Genomic DNA, 26,153 nt, shown 5'->3' on the forward strand with positions numbered 1-26,153 from the left:
GCCCTTTTATTTGAGATGTAAATAACGGACTGCGTTGTTATCCAGACAAAAAGTGGCAAAAACACCTGTTAATATTAACAGGCTTCGGCCAAACTGAAAAAGAAAAAGATTTGTAGTATTTGAAAGAGCCGTTAAACTGTTTGCAAGTTTTATGACCATTACTGAGAGTTGCCAACCACTGACATTTTTTAATCCAAAAATCAGGTTTTCAGTGGTTTTGACACCAAACTGCTCTGTGATTGGAATGTTGTAGGTGCCCCGTTCTCCTTTTTGTGTAAAATAGCCTTTACACTTGCAGTTTAGCTGGGCTTTGGGTGGAGAGGCGTATTTTCCTGCTGCTTTAAAATCTCTTTGGGTGGGAAGTTGATGTTCATGTAACAGATTCTAAAATCTGTGTGTGATGGGAGGAACTGAACAATATCTCTATAAACCAGTCATGAGCAACAGGCGGCCATCCGAGCCGCCCCCCCTGCGGCCCTCCGAGCTGCCCCCCCTCCCCCCCCCCCCCCCCCCCCCCTGCGGCCCACAGCTCCTTCCTGCTTTGTCAGATGTTTGTTTTACACTTGTGTAAAATGCGGATATGTTATTACAGATAGGTGTCTCTCTTTTTCTGATTAAATGTATTGTTTTATATCATTACTGAGATTAAGGTTAATCTGTGCCCCTTTTAAAGGTTAGAGGTCCCCTGACTTGTATCCTGTTTCCTATCGCTGCTGTAGACTGATCACCACTAAAGCCGGTTTTCAGTACAAAGCATCCAGGACTTTATAGACAGAGCTTTGCACCAATCAATGAGAGCCTGTCTCTGATCTGTAGATTTGTTCCTCCCCCTCCGTTCATAAAAACAGGGCTAAAATGTCAGGATATATATATTTTTTTTTTCCAGCACGGCCGCTGTGTTTTTATTGCTCCTTTTTGGACTGAGACTGAACTTGGCATATTTTCAGTGTAAAAAATTGGGTATAAAAATTAGGACTTGCCAGTATCTTTATGCAGTTTGTGGTTTGTCGCAGCAATCATTTGACGTTCCAGAAAGACGACGGAGCAGTAAGGTTGTGAGACTTGATCTATTTGGCTTTTGTAAGGGTAGCCCATAAAACGTTATTGTGTTTTCGTTAACATCATTTCAGAAGGCGTATAATTTTATTACGATATAATGAGCTCCCTACTTCTGACACTGGTAATGGAATGATAAATTTGGTTTCAAAAGGATATCGTGAAGTACCATTAACGTCTTTTGCCAATCAAGTTTTATGGCCTCATCTCCTCCGGGTAGAATTATATTTTATTTTGTTATATGTTAATCAGGAGGGCATCTGAAGATTGTCTTGAGTGACACAAGTAGATGTGCTTACAGACTTGTGGTGTTTTCCCTGAGACCCACGAACACCAAAGTATATGACAAACCGCTGAGCTGAGAATTAATGATCTGTAGCTCATTCCGCCAAAGCAATATCTGTAAAATAAACATTTAAAGGGATCCTAAAATTTATATATTTTTTTTTTATTTTCTCCTTTTGTGTTTGTCTAATGTGAACATTTAAGGAATGAATGTAAAAAAAATATTCTTGTTTATAAAAAGATTTCTAGTTTTGATGATGCTTGTTAATCTGTTTACAGAACCCACCATGCAGGAGAGGTGCCATTTATTGTCTTCTCTTCCCTATAATTACTTTGCAGTATCTTTTTCCAGAAGTCTGCGGTCTGTCATGTGAGATGTGATAATCCTCTCTCTATATAATAGCTTGGGGGAGAGGCCCAGTGACGGGATATTTGGTGCCTTCGGGTACATAAAGGACTGAAAATATGGCATAGTGTAGACAGAGGTGGCAGGCAGAACTCCTTGCTTTAGGTTACACAGAGGGCCGTAACTAAGCCTGTGCCTGAGACCGCCCAAAGTTCAACACTGAAGGGGGGCGCAGCTTATGAATATTTTAGGCTTGTTTGGTTAAACTTGAGGACTATTGGGGGCGGCATTTTTGTTTCACTCTCAAGGCGCTACAATTTTAAGTTGCGGCTCAGAGTAAATGAATGAGGCACAACTAAGGGGTTTAGTATGATCGTTGTACACCATTAATGTACTATAGGAGACATTTTTGAAAACTGGCGCAGAAGAAAAAAGGTGGTGTTGACAATAGCGACAGATCAGATGTTTGTCGTTTTTCTAGTGCAGTTTAGAGAACGAAACCTGAATCTGAGCGGATGCTCCGTTCAAAACCACCTATTTTTCCATCGCTGTGTTTTTAAAAATGTCCCTAAACGTCAGTCTGGAGGTGGAGGGTTGCTGAACTCCACAGACATGGAATTGAGCAGACCTCGTAGTTCATTCTTATCCACTCAGAAAGAGAGAGGTGAAACTGACCCTGACATAGGCAAACCGAGGTGGGGGGTTTCCTAGTGTCTGGAAACCCCCCTCCAATCCTGGGGCACTGTATAATTGAGGTGGATGGACCATGCCCCCGCTTCACTCGGCTCTGCTTGAAAAGAGAGAGCTGCGTGCACCTAACAGTAGTGCACGCAGCATTGTCCATGTATATTATGGGGGTAGGAAGAGTTGGAGAGCAGCCAAGCACTGTCTAAAATTATAGCCACGCCCCCATGCATGCTGGTCACGCCCACAAACGGCGTGGTGTGGAAACCCCCTCTACAAATCCTGCGTTTGCCCCTGACTGATCCGCTGCTTAATTCTGGAATTGTGCCAAAAATAACAGCACATGATCCCTATAGCAATTGAGGCCAGACCTCTACAGAGGTACGGATTAAAGTCAATGCATTGCTTTTCTATTGAAGTACCTAAATTACAAGTAAATTTATGTCATACTTCCCAACATCTGTAAAAAAATAGGGAGAAAATAAGCTCAGTTCCTGATCTCTGCAATTCATGCCTCTAATTCAACCGAAGCCTGGCTTAATCCACACAGCCACGGGCACTTCCTGATGAAGCCCTGACCCTCTTATGGGTCCGTGAAATGGGAGCGTTCTACTAAAATTGGGACTGTTGTGTTGTTTGCTGTGATGTGAGGTTGTATTGCTATACAAGTCTTCCTATCTTTGAGTCTATTGAAGGACCCTCCGCACAGCCCCTGGCAGCGTGGAAATGGCTAATGATGATAGTTTGCCTTCGGCCAGTAAGTAACAGTTTATAGTAGGTTCTGCAAGGGGCCGTGTCCATATACCCATTCAAACGACCGGAATACCCTTGATAAAATAACCTTGCAGAATTTTACAATGAATTTGGGACCATACAATAGAGATTTGTTGCAGTATAATTGAAGCATTTGGGGCTTTCTGTGTGTTTTAATGAAAAATTAAAAGTGTTTTTTAATGGCTTGGTCAGACTTGAAAATGTATATGACGTTGTGTCCGAGAACTGCCTGTGACAGATGGTCATTTTAATCTGCTACTAAGCATGCAACTGCAAATCTAAATAGTTCTACACCCCAAGTTCTGATAAGGTAGGCAGACATTTACTTTAATAATTTCAAAATTAATTTAATTTGTGTTTTTTAGATTACTTGTCATTTGTATGTAAGGTGATGCAACAACTATGAACTAATAATGATATCTATTCAGTTAAACAAAATTTGTTTTAATAAAAATATTGTAGCAGACTGTTTTCAGATAGTTTTAAAACAAGGGTATTAGTGCAGTGTGATTACTATTGCAAAAAGTTACTTCGAAAATGTCTTTACTTGTAATTAGCAAATGTGCCTCTAGGTGGTGCTGTCTGACTTGCTTTCTATAGGATGCGTTTTGCTGACAGCTAGATCTCTCGATCTGTGATACATTTCAGGCAATTAGGTATCACATTTAATATAATGGGCATGATCTCCACTTTGGAAATTAGAAGCTTTTTTTCTTTTATAATCTTTGTAACTTTACAAAAAAATTTACTTTTCTGAGTTAGTTCTGTTCATTGTCACAGTTAGAAATTTGCCTTTAAGTTCACATGTCGCTTAAACAAGTTGGAACATTTTGTGAGTGGAACCAATATTTTACCCTTTGATTTACGTGCAATTGGTGACATCGCTGAGGCAGGAGGCACTTGATTTTGCCAGTTTGTATTGAACTGTGTGGCTGAAGATTGTGTCGGTCCCCAAAACTGTGTGCGGTCAACGGGTACACTCTCACGTAGCGGTCTTGTATTGGCAGGTAGCGGCATGGATTAACAGATGGCTGCGCAGTTATTTTTCCCACAGTATCCTACTCTTTATTGGGTCTCTGATAAAGTTATATTTACTGCTGTCTTGTGAAATAGCAAATAATTTTCTCATTATATATTCACTGTAGAAGTTATTTTTCTAAGAGGCATTAAAATGTGTCCTCTTCGGTGTCTCTTTAAAACTGAGCGGTAACTTGTCAGACATTAAGTTACTGGCTATACCATCTGTTTAATGTGTCATCTGTACCAATAATATCCTATAGTATATGCAGCCTCTGTAAGTGCTGCAGAGAACGGGACAAGAATATCTGTATTTAATGACCCCTCTGTCTCTTTGTATTAATTTCAGACCTCGTTTATACTGATGATCGAGGAACGTACCATATACATAGTTTAGGCAGCTTAGCTGTATATTGTAACTTCAATGATGGAAATAGAATGGAGGATTTGTGGCCCCTTGTGTCCCTGTGGGGCCCAGTCCTTTCTGGCTCTGCTCCTGGATCTGTAGGACCTGTCTGTACTGATACATGTCCTTGCACGGTATTTGCAGTAATGTATCCAGGTTTCTTGCACGTGTAATTACATCTGTGGCTTTGATTGTGTTTAGTGATCTTCCTGAGCGTGAGGAAGGGGAAGGAGAGGAGACCCCGACATTCAGCCACTGGACCGCACCCCGGGTGTAAGTAACAGTTATCTATTAGTCTGTGTTTCCTATCTTACCGCCTCACTGTGATCCGACCGTCTCCTGTTTTCTGATCTCCTCTTTCAGGGTGGAAATCTGGAGAGAACCTAACGTTTCCCTGGGAATCAGTATCGTTGGCGGACAGACCGTTATAAAACGCCTCAAAAATGGAGAGGAGCTGAAGGGTATTTTTATTAAGCAGGTGCTGGAAGACAGTCCCGCCGGGAGAACCAATGCCTTAAAGACCGGAGACAAAATTCTAGAAGTAAGTGTAACATAAAAGTTGTTGTACGTGCTGTTCTCTGTAATGATTTCTCCTCTTCATTAGGCCAAATTTAGATGGAGAAAATTGAGAAGTGTTGCAGCTAGAAGCAAAATAGTTTGTGGAACAGTTTTAAAAATACTGTGTACCTCTCCTGGTGTCTATGCCCCCTTCCACTCTTGTTCAGATGGGATCTTTTCTTCTTCACTCCTGAATCTTCCATCGCGTAGTTACCAACTTTCCCCAGTTTCCAGGGGATGTCCAAGGTTTTAGTGATTTCTTCCTAGAACATATCCGTATTTTTTAATCTTCATGAACTGCACAGTACAGGTTTTTTTTTATACGTATTGCAAGCTATTTTTATTACCAGTTCATATTCTCTGAGGTTCAAAGGTTAATTCTCACTGTGGCGTATTTATAATTATGAGAATAAAAGAGAGAGGTATACCACCGCACAAGATGACATAAAATATAGATTGATCTCCTCCAATAGTGAATAAATGTTATATAACAAACCTGGGATATAAAAATACCAATCCAGGGGGTGCACCCTACACAATATCAATTGTACAAGTAGAGTAGAGAGAAAGGGGTGTAATTGGGGCACTTCAATTACACCCCTTTCTCTCTACTCTACTTGTATTTATAATTATGTTTTATTTACATAACAATATTACGCAACGCTGTATAGAGGATGTTTATTCACATCAGTCCCTGTTCCCCTGGAGCTTACAATCTAATTCCTCAACTGTAGGGACACAAATTCAGATACAATAGGACCAAAAGCCAATTAATTAACCAGTTTATGTTTAGACTTTGGGAGGAAACCAGAGCGCACGGAAGGATCACGTGTGATTTTAGGGTGAACATACAAATTTCATTCAGTTAGTGGTTTACATTCAACGTTACATGTAGTAACACCCACGGCAATACTCCATGGGATGTGGTTAGATTCAAAGTGTACACAGAAAATAATTTTTAAATCTGAACGCCTATTGACTGACGGGCTCCATTGTGATCAAATGAGTCCGTAGTATTTCTCTTGTTATGACGATTCTGCTACCTCAGACAAGTGTGCAAATTGCACTCATTTAATTATTGCACAAGACGACATAAAACATTTGCATCCCCCTAGGTGCATTGTTGGAAATACAGAGAGAGTACTAATCTGATGCACCCATCAAAAAACTTTTAAGTCTTAAAATTGTTAAACGTAAAATAATGTGTCAGGATTTCTATTTACGGTTTATAATTCGCCTTGTTCCCAGGTGTCGGGGGTGGACCTGAGGGAAGCCAGACACGATGAGGCCGTGGAAGCCATTAAAAATGCGGGGAATCCCGTAGTCTTCGCCATTCAGAGTTTATCCGCTGCCCCGAGGGTGAGTAACTGACACAATGATCTCTGTAATCATGTAGCGAACAGCATACACATACAGGTATTCACATGTACCCAGGAACAGGGAACAGCATACACATACAGGTATTCACATGTACCCAGGAACAGGGAACAGCATACACATACAGGTATTCACATGTACCCAGGACTGAGGAACAGGGAACAGCATACACATACAGGTATTCACATGTACCCAGGACTGAGGAACAGGGAACAGCATACACATACAGGTATTCACATGTACCCAGGACTGAGGAACAGGGAACAGCTACACATACAGGTATTCACATGTACCCAGGACTGAGGAACAGGGAACAGCATACACATACAGGTATTCACATGTACCCAGGACTGAGGAACAGGGAACAGCTACACATACAGGTATTCACATGTACCCAGGACTGAGGAACAGGGAACAGCATACACATACAGGTATTCACATGTACCCAGGACTGAGGAACAGGGAACAGCATACACATACAGGTATTCACATGTACCCAGGACTGAGGAACAGGGAACAGCATACACATACAGGTATTCACATGTACCCAGGACTGAGGAACAGGGAACAGCATACACATACAGGTATTCACATGTACCCAGGACCGAGGAACAGGGAACAGCATACACATACAGGTATTCACATGTACCCAGGACTGAGGAACAGGGAACAGCATACACATACAGGTATTCACATGTACCCAGGACCGAGGAACAGGGAACAGCATACACATACAGGTATTCACATGTACCCAGGACTGAGGAACAGGGAACAGCATACACATACAGGTATTCACATGTACCCAGGACTGAGGAACAGGGAACAGCATACACATACAGGTATTCACATGTACCCAGGACTGAGGAACAGGGAACAGCATACACATACAGGTATTCACATGTACCCAGGACCGAGGAACAGGGAACAGCATACACATACAGGTATTCACATGTACCCAGGACTGAGGAACAGGGAACAGCATACACATACAGGTATTCACATGTACCCAGGACTGAGGAACAGGGAACAGCATACACATACAGGTATTCACATGTACCCAGGACTGAGGAACAGGGAACAGCATACACATACAGGTATTCACATGTACCCAGGACTGAGGAACAGGGAACAGCTACACATACAGGTATTCACATGTACCCAGGACTGAGGAACAGGGAACAGCATACACATACAGGTATTCACATGTACCCAGGACTGAGGAACAGGGAACAGCAAATCCATGAACTTTAATCTTAAGATCTTTTCTCAAACTAACTTTTCAGTACTTCTAATATAATATATATGTTTAACCCAGCTGCCTCTACACACTAAATAGTGAAATCCACATTTTGAATGAAGATATCCCTTTAAATGGCTGCCATGTATAGAGGAGAACTCCTCTGACACATTCATTCCTTCATTTAGGCCTGGATCCCATAGAAGCCTCTTAAAAAGAGGACAAGTCCGTGTTTCTCTCTGAACATCTGGTAACCCAGTATATAGGTGGTATTCCCAGTAGATACTGGTGAAATGGACCGGGCTTTTGTTAGCTGACTGAATACATTGCATGTATGTGACATATTGTAAATGTATAATCTGTTAATGTTGCTCCAACAATATTTGGGGGATTTAGAAAGGTGTGTGGGTAAAAGAATGAGACATTTTTAGCAAGTTGCCAGCAAAATGGGGTCCCTGGGCTTTGAATGCACCATGAAAATCTTTATGGTGATTAAGTTCGTGAAAATGTGTCGCAGATGCTATAAATTACTCTGACAATAACAGATAATTCAACTAATTTCTTTCAGGTACTTTCCATTGTGGCTCCCAAACACCCAAAGCTGGACAAAGCCAGTGCAGATACCACAGAGAAGGTAAGAGATGAAAATGTCATAAGAACATAACTTATACATAATCTCAGGAAAAAACATGTACATTTATCTGTGGATCATTGTGAGATGCTGCAGTATGCAAAATAGCGTTACAAATACAAGGGAGGATCATATCATGTTCCTCAGTGATGTCACTGGTTCCTAGTGACTGGATAGGCTGCATTCTCAGCGATGTCACTGGTTCCTAGAGAATGGATAGGCTCCATTCTCAGTGATGTCACTGGTTCCTAGTGAATGGATAGGCTGCATTCTCAGTGATGTCACTGATTCCTAGTGACTGGATAGGCTGCATTCTCAGCGATGTCACTGGTTCCTAGAGAATGGATAGGCTGCATTCTCAGTGATGTCACTGGTTCCTAGTGAATGGATAGGCTGCATTCTCAGTGATGTCACTGGTTCCTAGAGAATGGATAGGCTGCATTCTCAGTGATGTCACTGGTTATTCTGCATGGAGTTTTTAATCGCATTTAGTAATGTTTGTGGAATCTTCTTAAATATGAATACCTCCCTGTCTTTACTATGCAGAAACTGTTTTGTAAGACATGAATTTAAAAGAAACAAGCCCCCAATTCCATAAGACCCGCAGCCCTGTCCGTGACCCTACCCTACTTACTTACCTGCTTGTACCCACCTCCCAGCATTCCTGGCCCCGCACATACCTCAATGTGCCAACAAGTGAAGGTCAGAGCAATTCACATATGAATGTAGCTCAAAACTCTAAGGAACCCTTCCGTTGATCAGTATTATATACATGACAGCCACATTATTATATACATGACAGCCACATTTGCTCAGCTATCTACAAGTGTAATGGCAAAAAGTGTTTTGTAAAACAGCGATTCACAATTTTGCAGCTCAGTTACTGAACCTATTGCTGGGAGTGCTTTTATTTACATTCATTCATAAAAATAAACTTTAAAAAACATATACTGTATATTGTTTCTAAAGAAGCCAAAGGTTTGTTTATAATATGCCCCTAAAATTAGTGATCTGCACATAGTGTAGGCAGCCATTTTGTTTGTGGATCCAATACGTAGGTATGCAGGTACACCTAAACTGGTATTACTAATCAAAATCGTTAATAGGTCTTATCTTCTCATATTCCTGTGTTTCCTAATGGTAGTCTCTTGGAAGACTATGCCATGGTTACATTGCCAGTGGATCGTCCGGGCCTGTCGATGTTAGAAGCAGCCATTTTGTGAGGTTATCTAACATCCGTTCACTAGTAACTAGTACCTCATGAGTATTGGCCTGGCCCCATGAATATCTGCCTGGCGCCTTGAGTATCGGTCTATCCTCATGAATATCGGTTTGGCCGTGCCTGAATGATGTCACTGGTTCCTAGCACACTGATAGGTACACATAGACCCCACCCACAAAATGGCTACCTCCACTATCTGCCCATTCCGCTTTCAGCCACAGTCCTGTGCACTCCTGACCGTTTTAGGAGAGTATGAGAGTGCTCAGCGAAAACTTTATGCTGCTATTAAATGGCAAATGAATCATTAAAGCAGATGAGCACAATTTACAGCCTGATTCATCCTGTTTAGCCTCAGATCTGAGCTATTTTACTAATAGTCTTAATCATTAAGACAGCGATCGTGCATTAATTACCCAGCCACATCGCTCACATTTATTCATTTTTTGTGACTAAGCATTTCGAAGGCCTCTCCAGATGGTGCTTACTTTTAAGTAAACCGGGACTTATTCAATTAAAATATTTCACAAAGAGTAGCATTTAATATTCAGAAACTGTATTCAGTAACCAGTAATTATCTGCTGTAATCAGGCGTCTTGATTGCATGTCAGTCGCTCGTTAACAGATCCGTTTACTTGCAAGATATTCAATATATATCTACATCTATGTATACTTTATATCTCTCAATTCTTTCTTGTTTTTTATTCGTGTTTTTAGTTTTATATTTTTGTTCAATATAAAAGGTAATATCTGAAATAAAAAGCAGTAGGTCTTGTAGACAAGAAAGTTGTAGAAGGAAAATGCGGCTTAGATCACTCGGCACCTGTGACATCACAGAGATACGAGGCGCTACTGGTGTTTAACGGAACGTAGTGTTATAGACACGTGGTCCCGTAGACGGAGATTCCCTATTCTGAGAGTGACCCATTTTGTTCCTTGATGTTTCCTGTTAAAGTTTGTCCCTGTAGAGCAGGGGTCAGGAAACTTTTTTTTACCTTTTACCCCAAAATATATTTAGATACACCAACGTTACCCCCTTGATTTGAAAGAAAGGAAATTATATATTATTAATTATTGGAATTCAAAATTTTATTGAATCTATTCAAAATTTCCATACGTAAAATAAACCTTGGATAAAAACAGAACAAGAACGTACAAGGGGGACGGAGAAGGTACAGACGTGAGACAGAGGGTAGATGGGGCCCTGAGCGTGAGAGCTTACATTCTAGAGGGTCTTCCAGTATTCACGCAAAGACTGGTCGAGATTAGCGAACGCCTCATTTTCAACCAGCTTAAATTGTCTGCGTTCTCCTGCAATGATGGCGCAGATGGGATTTATCCAGCAACAACACGGGTGGTTGTATTATTTAAATGTTACCTAGATACTTATTAGAAATTTCTCCAGAAAGGATAATAATTTGAGCGCTTGTCTGTAGCCACCATATAATAAACCTGTTAATAGAGTTTGCAGCTTCTCATTAAGATTGTTGTCTCAATCGCTAAACCTAAAAACCATAGAAAATATAGAAAACTGCATATCCCCTATAACAAGTAAATTATACCATCACAATTGATATATATTAACAAATAATTTATTCAAATCAATTACGCACATAAAAATAAATACCAATATAGTTTAAAAAAGTCCAATTAAAAACCTGAGGATACAGCGTGCTGAGAGATTGAACAGCCAGATTAACCTCCACTTGTAGGAAATTGATTATAAAGTCAGGTTATAATCGGGTATTAACCAGATTCAAACTCATGAATTATAACCTGATTTTATAATCAATTTCCTACAAGTGGAGGTTAATCTGGCTGTTCAATCTTTCAGCACGGTGTATCCGCAGGTTTTTAATTGGACTTTTTTAACTATATTGGTATCTATTTTTATGTGCGTAATTGATTTGAATAAATTATTTTTTAATATTTATCAATTGTGATGGTATAATTTACTTGTTATAGGGGATTTTAGGGGATTTGTGCTTTTCTATATTTTCAATGTTTTTTAAGAATGTTACCTGTCTATAGAAGGACTTGTTCAAATGGGCAATTATTAGCGAATGAAGCAAGTGAGGTTGATTTTAAATTAACTTACACTTTTTTTTTTTTTTTTTTTAATTCCACCACTGTTTTTAACATTTTTAAAATACAATCCCCCCATGGTTTCTCAACTTGTGGAAGTCCTTCCCTGTTGCCACCTGTGTTGGTACTTTTGTCCCAGATTAAATTGGGGATGCCACAAAGTGGGGACTTCGGCATTCTGAATCGGTGCGGTGATTCTGGAAGAGGCGTGGCCAAAACAGCGCCCCCCCCCTGTGGCCTGCTGACAAATCACACCCTCCTATGTTGAAGTCTGGCACACTAACCCTGCAGAGGGAAGTGGTCCCAGGCGGTGGGGTCCCCCATGAGTTAGATAAGCTGGTTGAGGGGGGCTAAAACATAATAGTTAGAATTGGCCTTTAAAGAGGACCGGTCACGTTGTGCCTCCAGAGCGCTCTGCGGAGAGACATTGATGCGATGTTCAGCCTGAAATCTCTGCTCACTTCCGCTACATAAGGGTGCGTAGAAAAATGAGCGGAGGTTACTTACTGTAATAGACGACGATGTGCGTAGCCGAACAACAAAGCGCAGTTCTCCTATTCTGCCAGCCGGGAGTGGGCATGAAATATCTCTGTATGTTATATGCAGTTGCTGAGTGTCGGCTGCAGAGACTGACGCTTGTTCTCAGACGACGTCCTCCCACATCTCCGCTCCCCGACCTCGCGGAGTAGCTGTCGGATGAGGCTGCGCAGGAACAGAGTATGAGTCTGTCTCTGTGGCCAACATTCAGTGTTTGTATATAATGTACAGGAAGGGTTCATGCTCTTCCTATGAGAAGGGAATATTGTGGAACCTTTAAATTGATATCTTAGAAGCAGAAATCAGCGAACCCTTCCTGATAAGCAGCCTTGGTGAGAGCCGTACTCCACTGACTGCAGAGTGAGAGGGGGAGATTATCCAATAGGCTGACTAGTGTACAGCAGGGTGCAAGGCTTTTGGGTGGGGAGGTTGGATCGTGAGTGCAAAATTGTGGCAGGGAGAGATGTAAACTGAAATTCATTTTAAAATCTAAGAATAGTTGTTCTCCAAAGTAGAAAGAAAACATGGAAGAAAAATGTAGTAGGGTTTAATCTTGACGTATTCCCGTGGTGGAGGCTGAAGACAATGAGTCATCCTTGGACGGGCGCTTGGGGATAAGTGAGTAGGGGCGACAAGGACGGCGACAGGCACAGATGTGACAAATAATTCTCCCAAGAACATGTTTAACTAAACCTGTAAAGTGAATTTCATGTAACATCCTGAGGGGCAGAAGAATCCTCCATTAGATACTTATATGTCACACTTTGTCCAAAATAATTCTTATAAAGGGGACCCTCTCTATACCCAACTTCCTGATTTCCTATAGTATTAAGTGTATGTTAAGAACATATTGCACTTTTAAGGGTAAGTTCAGCTTTGTACACTTTTGATGGTTAGATAAACACTGTAGCAGAGTGTATCTAACTTTACAGTGGGCATAAAAATAACCCCCCCTCTTTTTAGTCTTTTTAAATTCACATCCGTGAAAGGGGGTGAATACTTTTTACTGTATACGCAGTGGGAGAGGGGCCCCTACCGTGCATCTGACACTTGGCTTCACCATCTACTACAGAGTGTATCTAATGGACAAAAAGCGGTTTAGCAGGGAGGGTAAACCATTAGACAGAGACATCGGCCAGACACATTAACCCTGAGCTCTGTTAGTTGGTCTATTTGTTATGTTGTATAGCAATAAATTAAATGACCGCAGGATAATTTCGTAAGAAACTCTGCTAATTTCAAGGTCGGACCAAAATCTACTCTATGAAATGCGTCAGTTGGGCATATGAAACGCGTGGGGTTCTCTGCGTTCGGTGTATTTCGTATCATTTACGTTGGCAAAACGTTTACGATAACAAAACAAACTATTTATGGACAGGCGTGTGCAAATTTAATTTTGTGATGTCTGTCTCCTATTTTAGCATTTAGTTTGGAATTTTTGGAATTTCATGTTTACGGGGGAGCGGTGGCTAAAAGGCATTTTACGGGTACTCTGGATCTGTCTATAATCAGTACTCATGCCTAAAATGAGGATAAATCTTGCAGTATTTTAGGAGAAAAGCATAGAAGCCAGAATGAATGGACCTTTAAGAGTCTGACCCTCCATCCTGCAGAAGTGGGCGGGGCCTTATGTCCCGCTCAGTGATGGGCGACACCCAGGAAGGCTCCTGGTGGACAGTTAGTTGTGTTTGCACAAACAGAAAAGCTCTTGCCGCATGTTTCCCATTTTCATAAATTACTTTTAGTATATTTTATAGATCTACCTAAACAGAGATCTAAACTTCACAAAACATTTTGGATGCTGTAGAGAAGACTCTCCCTACAGTAAATAGCACCAAGATGTCTGTTTTTTCTGCTCTGCGATGTCTGTCCGCTGACGCAAACTGGAGATCTTTCTGTATGTAAATTGTAGCACGTTTTACAGTCTTGTCGATCTCATGTGTTCAGTTTTGCAGTTAGTGAAGGTACAGATAATAGATTTTAGAGGACACGTGAGAACATTGATAATTCTGCTAAATAGGAAAAGTTCTTTGTGTTCCAAATGTATTGGTCATATGGTTTTGTTTCATTTTTCTATTGGACATTTTTATCACAGTTTTCAGATTAGCTTTTCATTTATTTATCAATAGAAATACTCACGGTGTCCTGTAACCCTCCCCGGTGCCTCGCTGGTTCTTTGTACTGTTGTGTTCCCTTTTTTTTAAGTGCATTTCGCCATTAGCCATTAGGAGATGTAGCGCATAATTAAATAAAACCTGATATTTGTGTTCTAAAAGCTCAGTGATGTCCTCCTGAAATGTCAGCCCAGGGAAATGTGTATATATTGGTTTCTTTTATAAAATACACAATGTTGAATCCTGCCGGTCCGCGACGGTTTTACTGCGCCCGCTGCCTGCGATTGTGTGAGGTAACACTGCAGAATCTTTTATTCCACGTATTTATCATGTACTATCGGCTCTCTATATAGTAGAGGAACATAATCATCTATAATGGTAATTGTTAGTTTGTTTTTTGTTTTGTTTGTTTTTTTATTATTATTATTATTATTATTATTATTATTTTACCAGTGTCTGTGTAACAAGTTAAATGTTGTGTTTTATTCCATGTCTTGTTATTTTCCCGTCATTGAACCATCAGTATTTATTTGGATAATTCTATATTATGTTATAAATATTTTATGTAACATTGAATTGACAGTGCATCAGTTTAGGTGACTACATTTCTGAATGCCTTATTAACCCCCCTGTCTTCTCCCCCTCGTACAGAGCAGTTCCCCCGTCCCCGCAGGACCCCCACCACCAATGAAGCTGCCCCCTCCGTATAAAGAGACCGCTAGCTCCATGACGTTATGCGTTGATCCAGAAAGAGAGGACAGTGATGGTAAGAGCAGATTGTTATGTGTCTGTAACATGCACCATTGTTTGTATGTGTTTACAATACAATAAATATTTGCAGTCTATACATCTCTTCATAGCACTGATATCTGCATTTGAAGGGTATAAAGATAGAACATTAAAAACCTCTATAGCAATAACTACATTGATATTTGCATTCTTTCATTTCCGACAACAAAGTTGCTCATCGTAACTCTTCCATGTTGTATAACTTCACATTACTTTATACCTCATCTCCCCACATATCACATTGCTGAATATCGGCCTCAAATTCTGCACTTTATAAAAGTTCTCGTCTCTTCTGTCCTCTTCATCACTTCATTTTATCATTTTTTTAATCTGGTCCGTGTTGTATGGTGAAAGAAACAAACAGTATTTTTGCATTTCGATTATGCAAAGAGTTTACTGAGGAACGACTTACTGAAATGGTAATTACTTTGAAAAGAACGAGGGGGGGGGGGGGGGAAACTGGGTTACTGAAATAATTGTCTGTTTATGCTGTAAGTGAGGGACCGCAGGTTATTCTATGGATGAAGCTGTTTAAACCGATTTTTCTTTTAAAGGGGAAAGAGAAAATATACACAATAATGAAATCTGCATAGCTTGGAGAATTATACTAGTACGTTATACTAGGGTCTTACAGTTGGAAAATATATTTTTGCTTTAAGAACTACTATCTATGCAATATAGACTATACTGCGCACCCATCGCTTGTGTTTTATCTTTGGTTCAGGTATTACTTGTGCCTGTCACTGCCGTGGTTAGGGGTGGATTCCTGAAATCCCCCAAAATATTGTCCAAGAAATGCAATATTACAGAAGCAATATAGACAAAAACTGCTACTTTTGTACCATTTATGACCACAAGGCGGCAACGCAAAGCTCATCATATATATATATATATATATATATATATATATATATATATATATATATATATATATGTATATGTGTGTGTGTATAAAAAACAATAATAATTAATAGATAATAATATTAGTGTGTGTGTATATATAATTATGCTGTGCATAGATAATGTGGCATTTCATATAAAGTGAGAGGGAATGGGGCATATAAAAGTGTTTATGATAGTTGGCATTTTACTATATCTGTTACATTTGGAATCCCCCCTCCCCACACTCTCCATCCGTGATAACCATGAACTTGCCGCTGCCCAGGTGCCCACTGCTTGTGCCCGCACAGTCTCGTTGCCTCCGTTTTCACCAGCCTTGTAGAAAAAAAATAAACTGGCTTTATGTACATGTTTAGTGAAGGCCAAACCACTGTGGGCTTCAGGCTGAAAACCACCTTATACTGGCAGCTGGAAGAGTTAATTGCTTTGTCCTTTTAAAACCCAGGTGGCTCTTATACAGATACAATGAATATTAGAATACGCCTGTGGGAATCTTAGATTTTATGTTACATAACAAACATTCAGAATTCAGATGATTGTGTTTATTTATGAGACACAAAAACATGCCTTATTTCCATTCATATTAAAGCATGTCTGACCCACTGGAATCCATGAAATAGCAAAATCCCGGGATCCACTTATTAATTTGCTCGTTATATGCATAGATTTAAGGGATGTTTAATTGATTGACAGGACTTTATCTATAGGTTATTACCTGTTTCCCCTCTCCTGCACCTTCGTACCTTCCGTCTTATACCCATATGCCTCACAGCGCTGGGGTCATGAGTTTGATTCCTGACCATGGCCTTATCTGTGTGGAGTTTTTATGTTCTCCCTGTGTTTGCGTGGGTTTCCTCCGGGTGCTCCGGTTTCCTCCCACACTCCAAAAACATACTAGTAGGTTAACTGGCCGCTATCAAAATTGACCTTAGTCTCTCTCTGTCTGTGTGTGTGTATGTTAGGGAATTTAGACTGTAATCCCCAATGGGGCAGGGACTGATGTGAATGAGTTCTCTGTACAGCGCTGCGGAATTAGTGCCGCTATATAAATAAATGGTGGTGATGTCTCCCTGGGCACTCTCTGCTCTAGACGTCATTCTGTCGTGCTGCTCGCTGGCTCCTGCTCATCACCGTCCATCTTCAGCTGTGTCAAACCTCCAGTCATTCTGCCCTATTGACAGCCCCCTGCTAGTTACTGGCCTTTTATTGTATCTATTTTAAAAACTTGCAATTTTTAACTGTGTTCCAAAATGTAACACTTGTTACTTTGCCATTTTTTTCTGTTTTGTATCCCATCGCCTGTTCAGATTGTAAGCTCTTTGGAACAGGGCCCTCTGTCTAATATTTATCCTCTGTTAACCACTATTGTAGTGTTTTACTTAATATTGTAAGGTGCTGAACACATCATGTGGCACCATGTTAACTTACATACAATATAATCGTAAGAAAGCAGCTGGGTGTTTTATCCTCCTCTGACCACCAGGTGGCACTGCAGACAATGATAAAGTTTAATTTGAGTCGGTGTGTACTTGCTGCATACTCCTTTCTGAGCAAAGTCTATACGGAAATCTTATCTTGGCACTATTCTGTCTAGATTGTTTAGCTTAAGGGAGAATAATGGCAGTAGTAGTATTAAGCGCATATTACGCAGCGCTGGGGGGAGATGTAGTCAAACCCACTGGAGCTTACAATCTAAATTCCCCATTTTGCGCACGCTCTTGCTCACAATCAAACTCCACACAGATAGGGCCTTGGTTGGAATCAAACTCATGACCCCGGTGCAGGGAGGCAGCAATGCTAACCACTATGCATCCAGTAGCTACACAAAGCGCCATCATGTATTTTCTATTGTGAAAATGAAAACTTGAGTCATCTATTCCGCTTAGCCTGATCAGGCTGTCAGTCAGTGTGTACTCAATAAACATTTGATTTGACATGGGGAAAAATAAAAGCTATCTAGAAATGAGCAAAACCTCGTAGGCACAAGCTGGTTTATTGATTTCAAACAAAAAGAAAATATTAATACTTTTAATGAACAACATTTAAATCAGTGCTTCCCAATTCCAGTGCTCCCTCCCCCTAGCAGGTCAGGTTTTAAGAATATCCATTCTTCAGCACAGGCATTTGATTTAAAATCAAAGCCACCTGTGCTCAAGCAGGATATCCTTAAAACCTGGAATGTTAGAGGAGATTGAGTACCGGAGTTGGGAAACGTCCATGTAAATAGTGAGTGAATGTGGTTGTTTGTTCCCCAAAGTACTTGGTGCATATTTTTTTAATGAGAACTAACAGCCACATGATGACTTCATCTGTGCTCAAGCAGGGAGATGTCATATAATATCGTAAGTCTTGAACTTTATTATAAAAAACACATTTAGTCTCTCAATTCCTGTATGAAAACATTTACTGGTTATATACAAAGTTTGATGAGTAACATTACAGACCGTGCACAGATCTCTTTATCAGAACTGCAGAGCGGGATTGAGGGGTTAATGACAGCTGTGTATACAAAGCTGTGTCATTTTGCACCAAGTAAGTCTAAGCCCCGGAGCACATCTGCGTCCCTCTGATTTGGTTCTGGTGTCCAGCGATCAGGATGTAGAGGGCAGCAGCTGGCAGCCTGTGTGGGGCAGAGGCTGGTACTTCTCTAGTTAGACCCTCTCTGCTGACAGATGTGGTTCCAAGCGCTCAGCCTGCATCCCGGTCTGTGTAACTGATCACATCCCGCAGCAGAAAACACATTTGCCGGCTCGACATCAAGAAGACAACATCCTAGGGAACAATATAGGCCCAAGGTCATCGGAGGAAATCCATGTGGAGAGCGGATTTTAAGCTTCCTGTAGAGTAACGACGTCCGTCAGTGATGCTGGTTTACTGAAGTGCATCTCTACAAGCCATGGTACAAGGGGGGATTCCAGGTAAGATGCAGCATTCGTCTTGTCAGTTTCACTGTGTTCTGTAAAGCTTGTTACATGAAATCACAGTAATCCATCTTATTACACTGTATCAGGCAGTTTGTGCTGTAGAGACTCCTCCGTTACTTCATTAGCACATTATCCCAGGAATTACCACCCTTGTGTCTCTTTGTGTCTTGTTAGATTGTTTATCACTTGTTTGTGTCCTATGCTGCCTGTTACTCGCTGTATCTCCTGGGCAGATACAATGTATGTTTCAGAAATGTTCACATAAGGAAACTGTGTCTTTAAATCAACCCTCAAAGTGCCTTATACTCTAATCCCAAATCCCAGCTCTATCTGGTGTTTGTCTCTATATCGGTGTGTTCCTAATGAACGTGCCGTGTTATTAAATAATTATTTTCCTTCGCTGATGTTCTGGGGTAGAGATGCAGAATGTAATTTGTGTAAGACAGAGCAGCGTCTCTGTGACACATGACAAGTAAATTGATGTATGCGGCGCTGTAGAGAAGATTTCATAATTATTCATAATTTAATCTAGAAATGCCTGAGAGGGATGGTGCACAGAACGTACCGGCAGAGGGAAGAACGTAAATGTATCCATACAAACTCTGGGAGCCCTGTATACAAGTCCCCCCCCCCCAGACTCTCCGTATAGGAGGGGGCCCCCCTTAGGCTCTCCGTATAGGAGGGGGCCCCCCTTAGGCTCTCCGTATAGGAGGGGGCCCCCCTTAGGCTCTCCGTATAGGAGGGGGCCCCCCTTAGGCTCTCCGTATAGGAGGGGGCCCCCCTTAGGCTCTCCGTATAGGAGGGGCCCCCCCTAGGCTCTCCGTATAGGGGGCCACCCTCCAGACTCAGTATAGGAGGGGGCCCCCCTTAGGCTCTCCGTATAGGGGGCCCCCCAGGCTCTCCGTATAGGGGGCCCCCCTCGACTCAGTATAGGAGGGGGCCCCCCTTAGGCTCTCCGTATAGGGGGCCCCCCCAGGCTCTCCGTATAGGGGGCCCCCCTCCAGACTCAGTATAGGAGGGGGCCCCCCTTAGGCTCTCCGTATAGGGGGCCCCCCAGGCTCTCCGTATAGGGGGCCCCCCTCCAGACTCAGTATAGGAGGGGGCCCCCCTCCAGGCTCTCTCCGTATAGGGGGCCCCCCCAGACTCTCCGTACAGGGGGCCCCCCTCCAGACTCAGTATAGGAGGGGGCCCCCCTCCAGGCTCTCTCCGTACAGGGGGCCCCCCCAGACTCTCCGTACAGGGGGCCCCCCCAGACTCTCCGTATAGGAGGGCTCCCCCCCAGACTCTCTGTATAGGAGGGCTCCCCCCCCCAGACTCTCTGTATAGGAGGGCTCCCCCCCCCAGACTCTCTGTATAGGAGGGCTCCCCCCCCCAGACTCTCTGTATAGGAGGGCTCCCCCCCCCAGACTCTCTGTATAGGAGGGCTCCCCCCCCAGACTCTCTGTATAGGAGGGCTCCCCCCCCCAGACTCTCTGTATAGGAGGGCTCCCCCCCCAGACTCTCTGTATAGGAGGGCCCCCCCCAGACTCTCTGTATAGGAGGGCCCCCCCCAGACTCTCTGTATAGGAGGGCCCCCCCTCCAGACTCTCTGTATAGGAGGCCCCCCCAGACTCTCTGTGTAGGAGGCCCCCCCCAGACTCTCTGTATAGGAGGGGGCTCCCCAAACTGGTTTCTCTGTCAACGCTGTGATTGGTTAAACTATTGATCCTTCACTATTATACGGAGTTTCAGAGAACATCTACTCCGGATATCGCTCTACACCAGTCCTGGGGGACATTTGCTCTGCAGCTGTTTTGGGATTACGTCCAGTGCTGCAAGTTGCGGTTATTGATCAGGAACACGGTTTCCTTAAACTGGAACTAAAGTAAAAAAAAAACAAAACACATGGAAGACTTTGTTTTAAACCTCAATGAATGCGGAATGTATCCTGGAAAGGTGATATAAGTGGAGTCTGATTAAGAACCCACAGGCGCTATGCAAAATACTGGCTTTAACCCCCCCCCTTCCCCCCTCTTTGTAAAAAAAACAAAACACAAAAATGGGCTCTAGTCATTTGGCCCCTTCATTCCCCATTGGGCCCTAAGCAGGAGCCTAGGGTACCTAATGGAGGATCCGGTTCTGGATATACGAATGTTTTATTCAGACTTTACACCGCCTAAAATGTAAAATTTAGTTTTGGCCGGCGTTTTCGAAGTTCTGATGACGTTATAAGTTAGACTTTGCCTGGGGTGCAGCAGGTATCATGTGATCTGGTCCCCAACCAAAGTACCTCGGGTCCGCCTGAGCTGTTTAAAAATAAACAAGGTACAGTATGCAGGGCTGTTTATTGCTTGGTGGCAGTCAGTGTCTAAGGATGTGCCAGCACTCTGCAGCGTGCAGCAAGCAACATCCGATTTAATTAGTTATGAGCCAGGAATGTAGTATATGATCACTATTAACATGAGTTTCCTTTTGTAGCTCTGTGTAAAGTCAGACATTATCCCGCTGCTCCATTAGAGGGCTGAAGCTCCTCCCACATTGTTAGGCCTCTGCAGCTTTTGACCTATAATAGATCCCATATTTTTCATTATATACCCCCTTCCTTATAACACAGTCACAAGAACACCAGTTTTGCCCTGTGTTGTACAGAGGGAGCACTGTATAGAGCCAAATATTGGCTTTAAATTTGATCTGGAGAACATATTAGTGGCCACAGTTTTCACACGATCAGTGACCATAATTGAAACCATAAGATGCAATTACTTTAAAGGCAGCCTATATCATAGCTTCCTATATGTTGGGGGCGGGTGGGGTTGTTTAAAAAACAAAATAAACTAATGAGAATACACAACAGACACTGAAGACACAGATTGTGTATCCTTTGTTATGGCCCTTTTATTGCTGTAAATGTGAATTACTGTCTTTTTATGTATCCTTTGTTATGGCCCTTTTATTGCTGTAAATGTGAATTACTGTCTTTTTATGTATCCTTTGTTATGGCCCTTTTATTGCTGTAAATGTGAATTACTGTCTTTTTATGTAAAGTGCAGACCACCAGTGACTGTCCAGCTTGGGGAACTACATCTCCCAGCATAACCCCTTGAAGGGCTGGTGATTGCCTGTCTGTGTCACGCTCTGTGTACGCTGTGAAGTGCCCGGAGATGTTCCAATCACCGCTAATCCCCCCTCTCCACTCGCTAAGCTCCTGGTGTGTGAATGGGAGAATTGATTAACTCCCCGCAGTGCGCTCCCGGCTGTGTTGCAGGTGGATAGAATCAGAGATTCCCTCCCAGTAATCAATAGGACTCCGCTCTGCGCTGATAGTAACTCCGGGGAAGGATGTCACAGATTATCTGTAGGCTGCACGGAGGGGACACAGCAAAAATAAAGAAAAAGCTTTTTTTCCGGTTAGATTTAGATTTAATTATCTTGTGAAAAATAATCCTTTCTTGGTCGCTGATGTCATTTTGCTTTCAGGACTTTGGGAAAACATTTTGGTCCCCCCCCCCCCCCCCCTCCCCCTTCCTCATCATTTCTTCAGTTCATTAATATGATTATATTTGTTTCTACAAAGTGACACTTTTACTGCAGGATTAGATTGTGCTGACGGCTGCAGCGCGTTTTACTGCGGTTATCATCAATAAAACAATAATACAAGGCTACAACACTTCTCTGCATTCAGGAGGTGAATAAATCTTCCAGTGAATTCCAGAACACAGTTATTTTAGTGTTTTCCCCACCTAGAGACTTCAGAGTAACAGAGAGCGGGATTTAACTCTGATGTGCGTGTTTGGCTCTGGCATGTAGACATGGATAGGCTTTATCTATACTCCATTAATTGTTCTGTTATGACCATCTCGGGAAAACCAATGAAGCAATGCTTTATCTGTTATCAATTAAAAAAAACAATCCCCATTATCATCATCATCATCATCAGTAATTTTATATAGCACCACTAATTCCGCAGCGCTGTACAGAGAACTCATTCACATCAGTCCCTGCCCCATTGGAGCTTACAATCTAAATTCCTTAACACATACACACACAGACAGAAAGAGAGACTAGGGTCAATTTTGATAGCAGCCAATTAACCTACCAGTATGTTTTTGGAGTGTGGAAGGAAACCGGAGCACCCGGAGGAAACCCACACAAACACGGGGAGAACATACAAACTCCACAAAGAATAAGTCCATGGTCGGGAATAGAACTTATGACCTCAGTGCTGTGAGGCAGAAGTGTTAACCACTAGGCCAATGTGCTGCACCAACAATGAAAAGGATCAATGAAAAAAATTATCTATTTACCCATTTATTTTATTATTATGGTAACTGAGAGTCCAAATCTGTTCTCCCTGCTACAAGAAAAGCAGTTGTGACAAGTTGTGTAATGCCAGCTCTCATCCTACCCACTTATACAATCTCTGTGGGACCAACTGGAAACACAACATAGCAATTGAACATTGGGGAACGTGCTTTGTTTGACAAAATAATAGCAATGATTTGGGCCTTACCCTCTTGGTTCTGCTCTAGGATGTGTTCTGTACATCATAATCACCCTCATCCGTATCGGCAATGACAACATTAGATGTATAATGAACATCTTCACTTTTAAATTTGGAACTTCCATCTGGTTTATCAGCTCAGGGCCGATGTTCTGAGCTTTGTTCACTGATAGTCTCAACTGATCCTTGTACATACCACGCACTTGAACATCGCTATGTTGGCATGTAAAAATTCCCAATTTCTTTAAACTTATGTGTCTGCTGAAAGCCATATACATCTAGGTGCATGACGGTTTCTTTTTTAGATCACTTCTTCAGTACCACGGACACTGGCATTGCTCCTTTTGTTGTACAATGTACTTAATGATATGGGATGTCTGAGCATATTTGTTCTTTTTTTTTTTTCCCAGGACAGAATTTAGAAAGATTTCTTGGTGGTGGATTTTTGTCCTCACCTGATGACTTTTGTGCATAGAACGAGACTCCCATGCACAAAAATAATCAAAAGATGTTTATCCTCCTCCTCTGAATGTGACTGTCACATCATGGTATAACAATGCTTATCCTTAACTGCTCCGACTAGTCACAGGCATTTAATTGTTATTTCATATGGTACTTTGTTTTCACCACTGCTAGGTCCTGACATGTTGTCCACAAAGTTGTGACTAAATAAACGAAGCTCCGTGTTACAATTTGATGACGTGGATGAGCCATTATCATCTCACCTGTCAACATGGACGAATTTGTCCATAATTCATGAGTTTTATTAATATCTACAAAACCACCGCCTTGGTTTAAGCAGTTTGGGGTTAGTGCTTCATGCAAGTAATCATTTCTCTATAAAATAACTGTTAGTAAATAAACTTGATATACAATAAGCGCTTCAATTAGAGGCGATGGACAGACTGTTTAGTGATCGTGACAACTGCAAGGCCGTGTTTGCACACTAGTCAGTGTATTGTAAATGATATTGGCCCAATTGTAAAGCGCTACGGAATTTTGCTGGCGCTGTATAAATAAATGTTGATGATGATTGATATGATCATGTATTACCTGTGTATTTTGTACACCTCGTTAGATAGTGGCGTTATCGTGCGACCAGGGAATGAATGGTGCAAGAAAAGTACAAACCAGTTGACATGTCAATATATTGCCTGGGTGTTTGTAAGGTTACATCGTAGATGGCAGAAATGACTAGTAAAGGAAAGGTAAAAATAGGTTTTCATGCACCAGTCAGTGTGTTGTAAGAGAATACACCAGGTGAGAGAGAATCCTTAACCCCCTCATCTCCTGCGCTCGTTCTCTCCTCCCCGGCCTCCTTTTCTCTCCCCCATACTTCAACTGACTCCCTCTGTGCCTGATTTTTGTTTACCCTCCCTTAGGATGTAAGCTCGTATGAGCAGAGCCCTCTTCCCTCCTTCTCCATACCTGTTCTTCTGCTCCGTCTTTACAGCATTGGCCTGTCTGGAGTTTCTGAAGTATTGGTATTTTTTGTTTATTGTTCAGTAATGTATTGTTTAATGTTTGCGCCGCGGAAATCTTGTGGCGCCTAACAAATAAAGGATAAATAATATGTATTACCTGGGTATCTGAACACCTATATGGATACTGACACGTACAGGAACAATGGGTTTGGTATTTATTATTTCAGTACTGAATGAAATGCGAGCGGGGATAGGAAGCGAAGTTATGGGCAAGTTGTACAATATAAAAATAAAACAACATAAATCTATTGGACTCCAATACATACAGTAGTGAGACACTACAGGGCTAACGAAGTATGATGCAAAATAAAAAAAATAAGCAAATGAGTTTAATGCTGCTTTGTACCAATTGTGCTCAGAACAGGAGTCGGAGGTGACTGGTACACACAGCTCACGTCACAATCGCAGATCGTAATAGTCAGACATGTTTCCCTAGAACAGTCCAGGAGGAATGACCACCAGGGCGGGGCTGTAAGCTCCTTTTATACCTGTGCCATTGTCTTTGCTGATTGGCTTCTTTCAATGTCATGCACTGGGATTGGCCTGTTTCTTCAAGGGGCGGAGATTATTCAATGAATCTTGGGCAAATCTGGACTGGTTCACAAATTTCAGGATCTGCTGATTCCATTCGCCCGATCTCTACACGTGGACAATACTTCAGTCTACCAGAATTATTGTAATATGTTTTACATGAGGCAATTGGCTCTAACATCCTATTTTCTCTGCTGGAAATAAAAAAAATGTGTATACGGAGTCAGATCCTTTAATACATTTATTAATCACAGGATATACAGACATTTGGTAGAGTGGGTCTGTATTTAATGTGATAGCGGCTTTTTATGTTTCTGCACTTGGCTGTCAGAGCATCAAACTTCATTGTATCCCAGCTCCAGACAGCCGGCAAATTACTCTCTTACACCGTATTGTGCACATTTTATATGTGTCAGTGTAGTGATCGTACAGAAGCTGGTACGCGGGAGAGGAACAGGACCAGCGGTTACCAGGAAAGAAACTGGCAATGGAAACAAATGCAGATATTTTGCATACTCCTAATTCTTTATAGCTGAATGTTTATTGTGTTCCCTGATGTTGCTGCTCTGTGTTTTGGGAACGGACAGACCAAGAAGTGAAGTACTGGCCGCGTTGCCGTTTCATACTTAACTAGAAACTTTAACTTTGGGTCAGTTTCAGGTATTAAACTTGTGTCCCTTTAATGTCCCACAATAAATACAATATATATTTGGGCAGCA

At 41.8% G+C, this 26,153-nt stretch overlaps 1 protein-coding gene across 2 annotated transcripts in view; it reads left to right on the forward strand.

Annotated features, from left to right (window-relative positions):
* Positions 1-26,153, forward strand: part of PATJ (PATJ crumbs cell polarity complex component) — a 159,203-nt gene that overhangs the window by 65,714 nt on the left and 67,336 nt on the right. For both annotated transcript variants that reach the window (XM_075181788.1, XM_075181789.1), the window contains 5 exons: positions 4,770-4,841; positions 4,932-5,109; positions 6,375-6,485; positions 8,309-8,374; positions 14,978-15,092. In XM_075181788.1, coding sequence (XP_075037889.1) covers positions 4,770-4,841; positions 4,932-5,109; positions 6,375-6,485; positions 8,309-8,374; positions 14,978-15,092 — 542 coding nt within the window. The remainder of the gene's footprint in view (positions 1-4,769; positions 4,842-4,931; positions 5,110-6,374; positions 6,486-8,308; positions 8,375-14,977; positions 15,093-26,153) is intronic.

Source organism: Mixophyes fleayi, chromosome 8 (assembly GCF_038048845.1).
Source record: "Mixophyes fleayi isolate aMixFle1 chromosome 8, aMixFle1.hap1, whole genome shotgun sequence".
NCBI lineage: Eukaryota > Metazoa > Chordata > Amphibia > Anura > Limnodynastidae > Mixophyes > Mixophyes fleayi.